The 14,542-nt window shown below is 42.8% G+C and overlaps 1 protein-coding gene across 1 annotated transcript; it reads right to left on the reverse strand.

Annotated features, from left to right (window-relative positions):
* Nucleotides 1-5,119: 5,119 nt before the first annotated feature.
* On the reverse strand, nucleotides 5,120-13,894 carry LOC149811981 (ABC transporter B family member 19-like). The gene is made up of 10 exons (XM_089993895.1): nucleotides 13,223-13,894; nucleotides 13,042-13,096; nucleotides 11,275-11,450; nucleotides 10,960-11,160; nucleotides 10,171-10,430; nucleotides 9,739-10,055; nucleotides 9,423-9,646; nucleotides 8,411-9,233; nucleotides 8,065-8,306; nucleotides 5,120-6,518 (listed from the first exon to the last, which is right to left on the reverse strand). The coding sequence occupies exons 1-10, from the start codon at nucleotides 13,466-13,468 to the stop codon at nucleotides 5,301-5,303; spliced, it is 3,762 nt and encodes a 1,253-aa protein (XP_089850021.1). The 5' UTR covers nucleotides 13,469-13,894; the 3' UTR covers nucleotides 5,120-5,300.
* Between the last annotated feature and the right edge of the window lie 648 nt (nucleotides 13,895-14,542).

Genomic DNA, 14,542 nt, shown 5'->3' on the forward strand with positions numbered 1-14,542 from the left:
GGTGAAAAACATGGCAGTCCAGAACAATAACAGTCATGCATGATTTGAGGAGTCTCTATCGTGAGTAAGTTGGCTGCCATTTTAGGAGTCTCACCAAGCAAATGTTTTGACATAATAACAGTCATGAGTGATTTTCTTAATATGAGTTATACGTGATCCTCTGAATGTAACTCTGGAAAGTTACAGATTATCTTAACATGTCACTGCAAGTTCAACAGGGGGGGGGGGGGAGGGGGCAAGCACGTTGAGCTTGTCCTGAAAGTCAAGTAGATAATGGCTTGGTGAGTCCATCAGCTAGTTGATCGTCAGAGGAAATAAACTGGATTTGGAGATTGTTGGTGCGAACGTGATCTTGAATAAAATGAAAATCAATCTTAACATGTTTCGTGAGAGCATGAAACACGGGATTGGCTCCTAAGAATAACACCTCAATATTATCACACCACAAAACAGATGGGGTGCGAAGGTGAATTCCAAGTTTCATGAGTAAAGACTTTAACCACAGTAAGTTAGAGGCCGCACAGGCAAGAGATTTGTATTTGACTTCAGTGTTAGATCGTGCAATGGTGCGTTGTTTGTAGGAGGACCAAGAGATGACATTGTTGCCTAAAAAGACAACAAAACCTCCGGTGAATTTGTGATCATTGGAGCACCTTGACTAATCTGCAACAGAGTATGCACTGAGGGAAAGAGAGAAAGACAGACGAAGAAGTAGACCATATTCAACTATATCCTTCAAGTTGCGAAGAATGTGTTTGACAGTAGTTCAATGAGCCATGTAAGGCTGATGCATGTACTGACAAACTTTGTTGACTACTAACACAATATCCGGGCAAGTGAGAGACAAGTATTGTAGATCACCTACAATACTGTGATACAATGTTGCATCCAGAAAGAGTACAATGCTCATTGTAGTGAGCTTGAGAGACGAACTCATTGGAGTGGTCACAGGCTTGGCATCAACCATAACGGCTTTCTTGAGAAGAGTGAGAATGTAGAGATGTTGACTGCATGGTTAAGATAGTGAACCTCGATACCCATAAAATAGCTTAGACAGACAAGGTCTTTAACTGAGAAGGTAGAGCCGAGATTGGTGACGATGCAAGTGATGGCTTCTGGAGAATTACCTGTGATAATGAGATCATTTACATAGACTAGTAAAAAGATAAGAAGGCTACAATTTTTATAAATGAAAAGCGAAGCATCAAACTGAAATGACAAATTCATGAGAAAGTAAGTAGGTACTCAAGCGTTGATATCATCCCTGGGGGCTTGCTTGAGTCCATAAATAGCATGATCGAGTTTGTAGACATAATTAAGAAACTTAACATCTTTGAACCCCGAAGGCTGACACATGTATACATCTTTTTCACGATATCCATTGAAAAAATCATTGTTGAAGTCAAGCTGACACATAACCCAATTGAAGGAGACAACAAGTGAGAGAATAACCCGAATAATGGTAGGCTTAACTATGGAACTAAAAGTTTCAAAGAAATCAATGCCTTCTTCTTAATGAAACCCATTGTCCATAAGACAAGCTTTGTAGCGAGCAACAGTGCCATCAGAGTGCCTTTTGATATGATAAACTCACTTGCAACCAACAATATTAAAGTGAGATTGCAGGAGGATCAAGTGCTAGGTAAGGTTGCATATAAGAGCATCATATTCAGCAACCATAGCCTTTTGTCATTGGGAAAGGTAGGATGCCTATTTAAAGATGAAAGGTTCGGGTTCGAGAAGGAAGGCATGGAGGTTGGTAAGCATAAGAGGATAGAGAGAGGCAAAGAACAATTTGAGTTTTAAGGAGCCAGTCATGGACCGTGTGATCATGGGATGAGAATCATCAGGAAGACGATGAATACTTGGACTAGCTATAGGAACAAAATGATCATTGTGAAATAAATATGGAGTTGGACTAGATATGGATGAATCTAAAGATCCTGAGGGAGCGGGGGGCGAGGATCAGAAGACGGTAAACTAAACCGAGAAGGTGGATCAAGCCTGGTGTTCACAACAAATACAGGAGACACATGAGAAGGGTCAGGGCCAAACTCGGGTGACTGACATACGGCTAGTGAAGATGACGCAGATGAGGAGAAAACGCCAAGTGGAAGTGACAGGGAAATACACCATTGAGTTAGATTTGGAGGCAATAGTGGAGGCAAGGTCAATGAAACCCAGGAATTGTGGGAAGCTGACTCATCAAAATAGATGGAGGATGAAAACAGCGGTAACCTGTATGACATGATGCATAACCAAGAAAGAGACACAATATAACGCTTTAGGTTGAAATTTTGAACTATTATAGGGTGTGAGTAAAGGGTGATAAGAACAACCAAATACCTGTAGGTGAGTATAGTCAGGTTTGCGGTAGAAAAAAAGCTCATACAATATTCAACATTTTAGAACTAAAGTTGGCAGCCGGTTGATGATGTAGGTAGCTCTTCGAAATGCATCAACCCAATAGGTAGAGTCTAGATTTGTACCACTGTGCATGCTAAGACCGGTTTCAACTGTGTATGTGCTTGCGTTCGACCAGACTATTCTGTTCAGGCGTATAAGGACATGAGAAACAATGAAATATACCATGATTTCGAAGATAGCTTTTGAAATCGGAACTTGTAAATTCTCCACCATTGTTTGACTGAAAGGATTTAATAGCAGAGCCAACTTGATTCTCAACAATGGACTTAAAGTTTTTGAAGCAATCAAACATTTGAGATTTATTTTTCATGGAAAATAACTAGGAAAACCTTGAGTAATCATGAACTAATAGCAAATAATATCTGAAACCTTCTTGGGAACCCACAGGTGCAGGACCCCAAACATCAGCATGCAAGAGTTCTAGAGCCCGTAAGTTGCTGGATTGGGAGTAACCAAAAGGTTGTTTATGAGCCTTTCCAATGAGATAATCAACATAGGTTTTTTTTTGCCTATCTTTATCAAAAGAAATAACATTGCTAGATTTAAGGAACAACACAATTGTCTTATTGTATCAAAGGATCTATATTTTCCTGCAAATGTTCCCATCAACAAAGCATCACTGCATGCCTTAATTGGATATAGGACTCACTCCCTTGATATGGGGATTTATTTGTAAAATTCTGCTAATTCATCATTAGATAATTAGTAGCATCTGTATCTCGGTACCAATAGTCATCCCCACTCTGTTGCATGGACATGGCCAAAAAATCCTTCGGGATGTCCCAATAGTCTTTTGTAGTGTGACCACGCTTGCCATAGTATTGACAGGTCACAAGTACTCGTTGGTTGGAGTTACCTTGATTGAGGTTGTTGTTCATGGGAAACTACGCATGTGTCTCCTTTCTTGATTCCAGTGACCTATGTAGAAACTATGTCCTTGACCTCTACCTTAGGTGGCAGAGAAGGTAGTTTGGGTTGATTCTTGAGATTTGGATGATTTTGAGTGCAATAGGAGTATTCACTTCACTTTTCTTGATTTATAAGCAAATCATATAAATCAGCAAAGTCATGAATAGTAGAGCTAATTATAACAGATGTTACAAAGCTTTCATACTCAATGGGCAGACCATTAAGAGTTATCTGAATGAGATTCATGCCATCAACAGGATGACACGAGGTAGCCAATGAATCAGATATAAATCTGATTTTATCGAGGTATGCCAACATGTCCATTGATTCTTTCTTGATAAAGGTTAGCTCTTTTTTCATCATGATTCGTAATGGTGACTGCAAACTATAGGATTTCTCCAGCACTACCCAGGCATCATGGACAAACTTAGATCCCATGATATGTTCAATGATCACTTCAAAAACGGTAGCTTTGGTCCAGCTAGTCGATTTTTTGCTAGGTGTGATAGTCAGGGTTGACTACCTGCCTTCCTTCATTCTCGGTGACAAACTTGATGGGTTAAGAAGATGACTCGTCAACAAAACCTAAGAGGTCTTGACTCACTATGATCGACTCCAGTTGCGAATGCTAGAGAAGATAGTTTTTTTTTATTCACTTTAATCGAAACTAGGCTTACCTCTGCGTTCCACTGAGTTGCTGACGCAGTGAGTATCATTGACATAGATGATTTTGATGAATTGGATGACATTGATTTGCTCGTTGAAAAAGGTGGCTCAGATACCATGAAAGAAGAGCAATAGGGTTTGAGAAAAATGTATTCACTCATTCCTAAGATGTGAATAGTATTATTATTTAAAGAGAGACTTTTACGATGACTACATTTGTAGTTATTAGCCATACACGATTTGTTGGGAGATAACTTGCACACAGATAGAGGATAACAAACAAAATTAACAAGCACTAGATTTGAGGATTAAAATGAAGAGTCTAACGTGAGTCATTTGGCTGCCATTTGAGGAGTCTCACCAAGCAAATTGTTTTGAGATAATAACAGTCATGCGTGATTTCAGGAGTCTCTATCGTGAGTCAGTTGGCTGCCATTTGAGGAGTGTCTCACCAAGCAAATGTTTTGAGATAATAAGAGTCTGAATAAGAGTTATGAGTGATCCTCTGAACGTAACTCTGGAAAGTTACGGTTTATCTTAACACCTATTTTTATCAAGCTCGCTTGGGCCTTCGGAGCAGGGCCATAGCAAAGCATTTCGTGGAACTTATCCCATGCGAGACAGTTTTGTCAAGGTTCTTAAAAGTTTTTTTTTTTTTGTAATTCAAGAAAAAAAACCCTCCCATCACCGATACCTCCAATTGGTAAAACCCTTGAAGTCTCCCATGTTCACCGAGGATTACACCCCGCTTTGACCTTGTGGTAAGGAATGCCACTCATGGGTTTTGAACTTGTGACATTGGCTGGCCTCTTATCGGTAAAACCCTTGAAGTCCTCCTGCCTCACCGGGGATTACACCCAACCTTGACCTTGCAGCAAAAAGATGCCACCCATGGGTTTCAAACTTGTGACTCCCATCAACTAAATGACATTCAAAAGTCGCCCCTACCAGACGAGAGGAGCCCTTGTGAGCAAGTTCCCCCAAAGATTTAGCAAGACCCTCTCAAGTGACAATGATATAATTATCTATCGGAATTACGCCACAACTCAGGAAGATTGGTAAGATGAGTCAGAATCGACTCACAAAAGAGTCACGACTACAACCTCCATATAACATAATAATATCTCTACCATATGTATGTAAGATATCATATCCAATCATAGTGGAGTCCATAAGAGGATCCACCTCATATCTACAAGCTTAAAACAGAAAAGCGAAACAGGAGGATGCAACAAGATTGAAAAAACCTAAAACGAGAGAAGGCCCGCACAACCAATTTCAGCGACCCCACAAAACTGTCATGCATGATGGTGGTGCTGGTGCTGCAGGTGGAGGAGTCGGGTGTAAGCACCATCCGGCCGAGAGATGAGCTCGGCATGGCTGCCCTGCTCCACCACCCTCCCATCCTGCATGACCCCAATACTGTCCACTCCCCTTATCGTAGACAACCGATGCGCCACCACCACCGTTGTCCTCCCCTTCATCAGCCTCTCCAGTGCCTCTTGCAGCACATGCTCAGACTCTGCATCGAGGGCGCTGGTTGCCTCATCCAAGAGTAACACGGTTGGATTCTTCAGCACCGCCCTCGCAATGGCAATCCTCTGCTTCTGCCCGCCAGACAACTGCACACCTCTTTCTCCAACTGCAGTCTTGTATCCATCGGGCAGACTGCTAATGAATCCATGAGCATTCGCTGCCTTTGCTGCTTCAACAACCTCTGCCTCTGTTGCTCCCTCCTTGCCATAACATATGTTATCGTGGATGCTAGCTGCGAACAATGCAGGTTCTTGCTGCACGAGCCCAATCTTCTGACGCAATGATTTAAGATTGAGCCGGCGAATGTCTTTACCATCAATTAGGACTCTTCCGGCAGTTGGATCATAGAAACGCTCGATCAATGCAATCACAGAGCTCTTGCCGGATCCACTAGCACCAACAAGAGCTTGGCTCTGGCCAGCTCGAATACGGAGATTAAGATCTTTGAAGATGATCACATCCGGCCTCGATGGGTATGCAAAATCAACATGCCTGAACTCAATTTCACCTCTTATTTCATCAACAAGCTCAGCATCAGGCTCGGCCGGATCGATCCTGGTATGGCGGTCCAGAATGGCAAAGACCGAGCTGACAGCCTCACCACCCTTGATGATCTCTGGGGCAAGACTCACGGTCTCAGCAACAGAATTGGCAGTGACAACAAGCACCACAAAGACCTTGATGACCTTGGAGAAGGTGGAGGTGCCATGCTGCACCAGCTTGACGCCATACCAGAGAATGAGGGCCTCAGAAGCATAGAGGAAGAGCTGAGAAATGCCAAAGAGGAAGCCCGCAATTTGGCTCTGATGGAGGCTTCGACGTTGAGGCAGCCTGAGCTCATCGCGAAAGAGAGCAAGGACCTTGTCTTGGGCATTGAAAGCAGCAACAGTTCGGATGTTGCTCACGCCCTCTCCTGCAACCATGCTAGCTTTGGCATGGGCCTTGGCAGTGTCCCCAGCAAAGCCCTTGAGTGAAAGTTGCTGCAGCAGAAAGGAATGAGCATGAGAGAGAGAGAGAGAGAGAGAGAGAGAGAGAGAGAGAGAGAGAGAGGCCCCTTTGAGACCCAGCTGGAAATTCTCATTCCCTTGCCCCTCCTGCAAAGCAAACACTAAAGATCGTAAAAGGAAAAGAGTGCGCTGTAATCACGTTTTCAATTTCACCCAAAAAACCTTAAAATCCCATTTGATTTTTTTTCATGTTACCAGCTCGATCCCACGAGTGAATGTGTTAACAAAGTAGACCCAATTATAAAAACAAAGAAAAATAACGCCGTGCTCTATTAAACAACAGAAAAGATACCTTAAAACATTTAGTGGAGAGCAAACCCAATTATCCACAACTCAATGTGGAAGCATGAATTATGTAGCCATCATTTTTTTTCTGACATGATGATACCAGTCCTCGAGAAAATGCCTCGATACTGATTACCGAGGCCATATTTCGAGTAATTCCAATAACAAGCATGCCCACTTTCACAACATGACTAACGCCTCAAAGGTTACAACAAGGGAAAAAGGACAATATTGGTGGTAAAATGGGAGGAATCATACCAGTGAGAAGAAGAACTCGTTACTTTTCTAGAGAAACATGTCTCCTAGTCTCGATCACCGCATATCAATGGCAGGAAAGATGTTCTCATGGGAAAAAGGAGGACAACTGGCAAAATGAGAACAAAGAAGTGGGCTGCGTAATAAGGCCAAAGGCAGCCACAGGAGAAGCCTCAGGGTGGCCCCCATCCACATGGACCAGGTAATTACGTGACGGTGAAAAGCAAAGAAAACGACAAAGTTACGCTACAAAGACAGTGGTCACGGGAGGAGAGACACTGAGCCCCTCACATGGTCACCCGCACTGCCTCGACGTCCAAATAATTCAAAGAAAATTGGTAAAAAAAATGGCGTGTGAGAGAGCCAGTGGACACACATCCATCCAGCCAGCCACTATTTTCATGTACTTTCCTCCAACTTGAACATTTTTTAAAGCTACCAACTCAACTCCAAGCCATCACCATCAAATGCAGGTGCTGCCTAAAGCCCAAAAAGGTCACTAACCAAAGGGAATCCAAGCAGACAGGAACAAAGCAAGCAAGTAAAAAGATACATGTTTTCCCCCTTCTTAAGCCTCGAAAGAAAAAAGAAAATGTTGGACAACACCCTTCTCTCTGCACTATTTTTATTTGCCCACTGATTTCCTACACGTAGCACTTAGAGGCGCTCGACCCAGATGACGCACTGATCTGGAGTCGCAACTCCTGTGCATGTTTGGATGGTGGGAATGGTAACGTGCTGGCTTGAAAAACTGACTCTATCAACCTTCCTAAGAGAAACGTGATGTATGATGGATGGCATAGGGAATTGCAGGACCAGAAAGCTAAATACAGAAAGGCTGTAAAATCTCAGAAAACTCTCAACCCAGCTTGAGGCCGATCACTCTGTACACACCCCTCCCCCCAATCCAGCAACAAAATTACCATTTTGATAATGGTTTCCACACCATGTAATTGTGAATGGATTCAGGGATTGGTACCTGGGCGAAATTGGCAAGCACCAGAAGAGGAAAAGTTGCAAGAATGAGCAGAGAGACTCTCCATTCGATGATGAACGCGACGATGAAGGAGGTGAGCAGGGAAGTCATGTTCTGAAGTATCACAGAGATCCTCTCTGAGATTGCAGACTTGACATTGGTTGCATCCGTCGAAAGACGAGCAGCAACCTGGCTTGAGTTGTTCTCCTCTTCATCGAACCACCCCACTTCATTCCTCAGGATTGCTGCATTAATAGAAGACAATAACGGCACAAGTAAAGCTCAAACATCAGTGATTGTCGGATCTCTTTCCATCAGAAGTGAGGAGTATTGTGGAATAAAAGTAGACCTGCAAGCATCATTCTTCGGACCCTGGTGGTCAGGTTCTCCCCCATGATACTGAAGAAGTAGTGCTGAACTAGATAAGCAACAACTGCATAAAGTCCCACTCCAATGTATATAAACACGAATTCTCTGGTCTTCGCCTCCATGGCATCAGGATTCCGATAATAGAAAACCTCAATCATGTTGGCCATAACAATAGCAAATGTCGGCCCAATGAAGCCAGAAAACACAGAACCAGCTGCTCCTAATATGGCATATGGCCATTCTGGCATATTCAGCTTCAGAAGCCTGAAGAAGTAACCATCTGGAACAGGATTTTTCGTGTCGGCATTTGATATCATTTCGATCCTTCCATCTGCTCCGGTGCTGTACTGATAACTCAAATTTCTCAAGCTGCCAGAGCGAAGACTTAGTGATTTGGTGGAGAGGGAATGGCTGAGACGGGAGGAACGAGAGCGCCTTGAGAATGCCGGGGCAAGGACATGTCCACTTCCAGCCATCTCTTGGAAGCGGATGAGTGATGCATATGCACCAGAGCTGCCCTTAGAAAGAAGCTCCTCGTGATTTCCCTGCTCCACAATTTGACCCTGCTGAAGGACAGCGATGACATCAACATTCCTAATGGTAGAGAGACGGTGAGCAACCACAACTGTGGTCCGGCCCACCATCAGTCTGTCAAGGGCCTCTTGGACAATGCTCTCCGAGCCTGCATCGAGGGCGCTGGTTGCTTCGTCAAGTAGGAGGATCTTGGGGTTCTTAAGCATCGCCCTAGCAATGGCGACTCGCTGTTTTTGGCCCCCAGATAATTGAATTCCACGTTCTCCAACCTAATCATAAAAGTTCAGTATGTCACTGCAACTACATGAACAAAGCAGGGGGTACTTATCAAGCAATATAACTAAGTGAATGACTTGGGAGGTTTTAGTGTTACTGATTTCAAGCTAACAGCTGAAATAGACTAAGACAAAGAAGAAGATGAATCATTGCAGAAGAATCTGTGGCACCCTTTTATGTACCTGTGTATTGTATCCATTGGGAAGCAAAGTGATAAAGCTATGTGCATTTGCAGCAGTGGCAGCAGCTTCAACTTCTTCCATTGTAGCATCTGACTTGCCATACAGTATATTTTCTAGTATGGTGGTGGCAAAAAGTGCTGGTTCCTGGTTTACTAGACCAATTTGCTCCCTTAGCCACCTTAGTTGCAGGGTTTTGATATCCACATCATCCAGCAAAACTTGTCCTGTGAACAAGTGCAAATACATTGACTACTATCAGTTAGAGGGCTGACTGGCATAAAAATATAGGTTGGTAAGAAATTATCATTGCAATTACCCTGGTTAGGATCATAGAATCTCTCTATTAGGGCAACGACAGTACTCTTTCCAGATCCACTACCACCAACTACAGCAACTGTTTTACCGGCAGGGATTATGATGGAGAACCCCCTAAATATGAGGACATCCGGACGTGATGGATAGCTGAAAGTGACATCTTTGAACTCTATATTACCTTCTACCTGGCTCAAAGTGCTGCCTTTAGCAGTGTCCTGAACAATACAGGGTTTCTGCTGGATTATCTCCATCAGTTTATATCCAGCAGCCTTCCCCTTGCTAAAGGCACCAAGGTTTGAGAAGGACTGGCCTAAACTCCTGCAAAAATGGTCGCACAGCATGTTAATGAAACAGTTGAAGTTTACTTGGTTGTTAATCAAAGAAAGAAAGCCCGTTCCAATTTTTTTTGTCTGCAAGTAGCTCCCATACTTACATTCCTCCAACAATGGCCGAAAATATGGCTGTGAATGCTTTACCACCATCAGTCACCCCATTTCTGATGAAAACTCCGGCGTACCAGAAGACCAGAGCCCATGACATGCATGCTATTCCATAGGTGCATCCAATACCCAATCCTTTGGCCATCCCAGCCTTGTATCCAAGCTTCAATGTATTCTGTATCGCTTCTGAGTACGCATTCAGAGCCTTGCTTTCTCCTACAAAGGAGTACACTGTCCGAACTTGTGCAATGGCCTGCAAAAATTGAAATAAAATGTTAGGAGATGTTCAGAACAAGGTTTATTTTCAACCATTGTTTAGCTTAGAATGCAGCCTAAATAGTATTCATCAAAAAACTTGTATCACAAAACTGAGGGGAAGCATAAAAGTTTCAGTTCCGCGTATACATGACCAGGTTAATCAAATAAAAAATCTACAACCATAATATAAAATTATTTACCAAGCTGAAACCCAGCAGATAATACGAAGATCATATTTAACTTACCTACATTTGTATAACTAGTGTCAAATTGAAAAAAGAACCTAGTAGAGAAAAATTACCATGCTAAAACTTTTACAGACAAACATGGTCATAAATTTAGCTACCCGCCTGTTATATTTTTTAGCAAATCACCATAAAAAGCCAAAGCCAACTTTTGTCTAATCAAAGGAAAAAAGTCCGTCATTCCAAATTTTATAGAGGACCAAGCAATCCCATATGCTGAGGGATCTCAAAAATGGAAAAGGGGGTAAATGGGAAATAACGATGAGATGAGGATTTCACCTGCTCTGCAATAGTGCCAGCAGTTGCGTAGGATTCCTGGCTCTTGGATGTCAGGCCAGTGAGAGTATACGCATATAACCCTCCTGCGAATGCAATGCCAGGGATGACCGCAACGCTCAAAAGGGCAAGCCTCCATGCCGACACAAAGCCGACCACTAAACCCGCAAGAAAGGTCGAGAGGTAGTGTATGAAATTACCAACCTAACAAGCAAGCACCCACCAAACCAAGATGAGAGATATATACCCATCAAGCGAAAGACAAGCAACTTCAAGAAATCCATGAAATGTTATCTTAAGAACCACCCAATCGAGCACCTTCTCACTAATGGCATCTTGAACGAGGAGGGTGTCCGTGGAAACGGTGAAGACAATGTCTCCGGTTCTTGCATCCGTGTCGAAGAACCCAACGTCCTGCTTCAGCACAGCCTCAAGATACTTTCTCCTCAGCCTGCTTGCTTGCCTCTCCCCGGTGTACATCCAACACGCAATTTCTTTGAAAAAGAAAAGCAAAAATCAGCCAAAAGGATGAAGGCACAGCCTGTATACATGCTTTCCCCATCTTTTTCTTCTTCTTTTATATTCCCTTTTCTTGGCATTGAAATTGGGGAAACGGCAGAGTTCAGAGTTGGGGCTCAAGGGTGGTCGCGTTTATGTTTTTGAAAAGCACGACCGTCATCGTCACGGCGTTTCTCAGAGGAGACCGCAAAATAAGGGAGAGAAAAAAAAAGTGTCGACATCAAGGACTAGATGGTCATTTGAAAAAACCACACAAGCCTAGACTGAGAGAGAGAGAGAGAGGTTGATTGGTCAGACCGTAGTGTATCAAATCAAGACCTCATTCTTCGTTCAAGCAGAAAGAAGCAAAGTACAAAAGATGGGTCAAAATAATGAAAACAAGTCTCATCCCTCGTTTTTGTGATTTTCCGACCGAAAATGAGAAACCCGAAAAAAGGGATGGTTTTCTTTTTATTTTTTTCCTGTTATTATCAAACTTGAAGGAAAAGAGTAAACAAGTTGCTCATTAGCTAATAGCTATACGTTGTGACAGTAAAAAAGTTATCGTTAGTGCACCCTAACAAAAAAACTCAAAGATCGATGTGTCTCTTATTTTCTAAAGGGTAAATGAAATAAAAAAAGGACGGAGAAAAACTTCTGAGCCTCTTCTGGAGAGAGAGAGAGAGAGAGCAATAACTGTGCTGGTTAACGGCAACGACTCCGGCTCTGACGAAAATAGAAGGGATGCAGAGCATAGAAGAAAAGGTGGAAGAGAAAGGTAGGAAAAGATGCTCGTCGAAGAAGGGAGAAAAGCTCCAGCCTCTGATGATAAAATCGAAAGAACGAAGAAGGGGAGAGAAAGGAAAAAAGAAAAAGATTATCAGTAAACGGAAAATACCAGAAGAGAAACAAACACCGATTTCCGGTAAAGCGAGGCCAGATATTGACAGGAGAGTTGTTGACCATGTTTTCCGGCATCACCTTAAGCGGAAACTGCTGAGTGCATGACCTCAGCTATACATGCTCTCTCTCTCTCTCTCTCTCTCTCTCTCTCTCTCTCTCTCTCTCTCTCTGTATATATGCAGAAACTTTTTCTATTTTTAGTTAACCGGAAGCACACCACCATACTCAAGGAAATGAAGACGAAGAAAAGAATGAAAAACTAGTTAAAAGATTCCAACTCTGATAAAAACAAGCAAACAAAAGATTCCTTAATCGCGAATAAAACATAAACGAAGTTAAAAAAAGGAAAAGATAGACATTAAAAGATTGGACTTTTCATAAATGAAAATGACAAAACTCGAATAAATAATTTATCCAAAAAAAAGAAAAAGAAGAAACAGAAATATGAGTTAAAAATCCGTTTTTTTAACAAAACTATTTATGATCAAGTGCACCAAAATAGAGGGAGGGGAAGAAGAAAACGTAAGGAGAACCAAAAAAATGGTCGAAGATCCGGCATTATTCACAACCAAAAAAATCCAAAAACAAAATGTAGAAAAAAAAGACAAAATTCTTCTGCCAACTCAGTAAGAAAAGGAAAGAGGGAGAAGGAGAAGAAAGAAAGAGGGAGAGAAAAATGCATACCTGCATAAGAAGAGGCGCAAACGACGAGTCCGAGATAGACGAAATAGAGAGCGTACTGAATTCATCGAAACAAAAGAAAGAAAGAAAAATCAATGGCATTTTTTGGCCGATTTTTTTTCAGCATTTTTCTTTTCTGGGGGGGGGGGGGGGGGGGGGGATCGGGAGATGGAGGAGGCAATACCTTGGAGACCTCGTGGGTCATCTTGAAGGGCTCGCGCTGGTTCTTGCCGAAGCCGTTGACGAGGTCGCCGAAGAAGAGGAAGAAGACGGGCATGGCGGAGCCGTGGACGACGGCACCGAGCGAGCCGAGAGCCATGAGCAGCAAGTCGAGGCCATCCGCGAAGGCGAAGAGCTTGTAGAAGGCCACGCTCTGTTCCTTCTTCTTCTCCGCCTCCACCACCGCCTTGGGCTCCCCCGCGTCTGCCATCCGATCCGATCCTATCCGAACTGTTGCCCCCGAGCGAAAGACCCCTCGTCCCTTCTCTGAACTACCACTCTGTGGAGGATGATGAGGTTGGTTACAGGATTGGCAACCCGATCCGTTCGGTCGGCATTGGTCTCGAGAGCTCGGATCCAGTCTCTCTCTCTCTCTCTCTCTCTCTCTCTCTCTCTCTCTCTTGTGAAGAAGAAGAGGAAGAGGAAGAGGAAGGAGTGAGGGAGCGAGAATGCCGGAAGGGAACTCTTCAAGGTTACGCCACTATGATAAAAAACTGATACTTTCTTCCATCTACACCACCTTTCTCTCTCTCTCTCTCTTGGTCCTTCACTCCTTCTCCCTTTCTCTTTCTCTTTCTCTCTCGGGGGTATGATATGTAATATACAAACACAGCGACCGCCCTGGCCCCATAAGCCCTGGAGTCCTGCGCAATTTAATACTTAAGAGTCCCTCTCTCTCTCATCCCTGTGTGGTTAGACTAACCATTGATAGATCACAGTGGTTAACCCTTCATCGTGACCGCGGTTAGAAGGAATCTTGGACAGGCGCAGGCTAAGACTAGAGCGACCTGTTTTTTGCAGCCTGTTTGCATCGGCACCCGAGCTCCCATCTCTCTCATTCCTCCCTCTGGTCCCTACTCGTGCTCTCCTCTGCTGTTTTCGTGGGCCCCATCTTTTCGTTCCGTACACGTGTATATATATATAAGAACCAGTTTTTGAATAATTTCATTTTGATGAATAAATGTAATTTTTTTAAGGTTTTAAAAACAATGGCTCATAATTTAATAAATATTGAAACATTCAAAAATCGCATTTTTTTCATCAAAATACACATAAAAATGGTTGAAACTGAAAAAAAAATTTGAAAATGCCCATGTTTTCTAGTTCTCGTATTCTAGTTACTCATATATATATATATATATATTTCAAATACCCTTAAACATTTTGGCCTAATTCACGTGCACACCAAACTCTTCAAAATTTGCAAATGGCTACCAAAATTTTTACCACTAACGCAGGATTGATCTTGGTTAACCTAACTCATATTTTGAAGTTACCATTTTAT

The sequence above is a fragment of the Nuphar pumila genome, chromosome 17 (assembly GCF_984573655.1).
Source record: "Nuphar pumila chromosome 17, dmNupPumi1.hap1.1, whole genome shotgun sequence".
NCBI classification, from domain to species: Eukaryota; Viridiplantae; Streptophyta; class Magnoliopsida; order Nymphaeales; family Nymphaeaceae; genus Nuphar; species Nuphar pumila.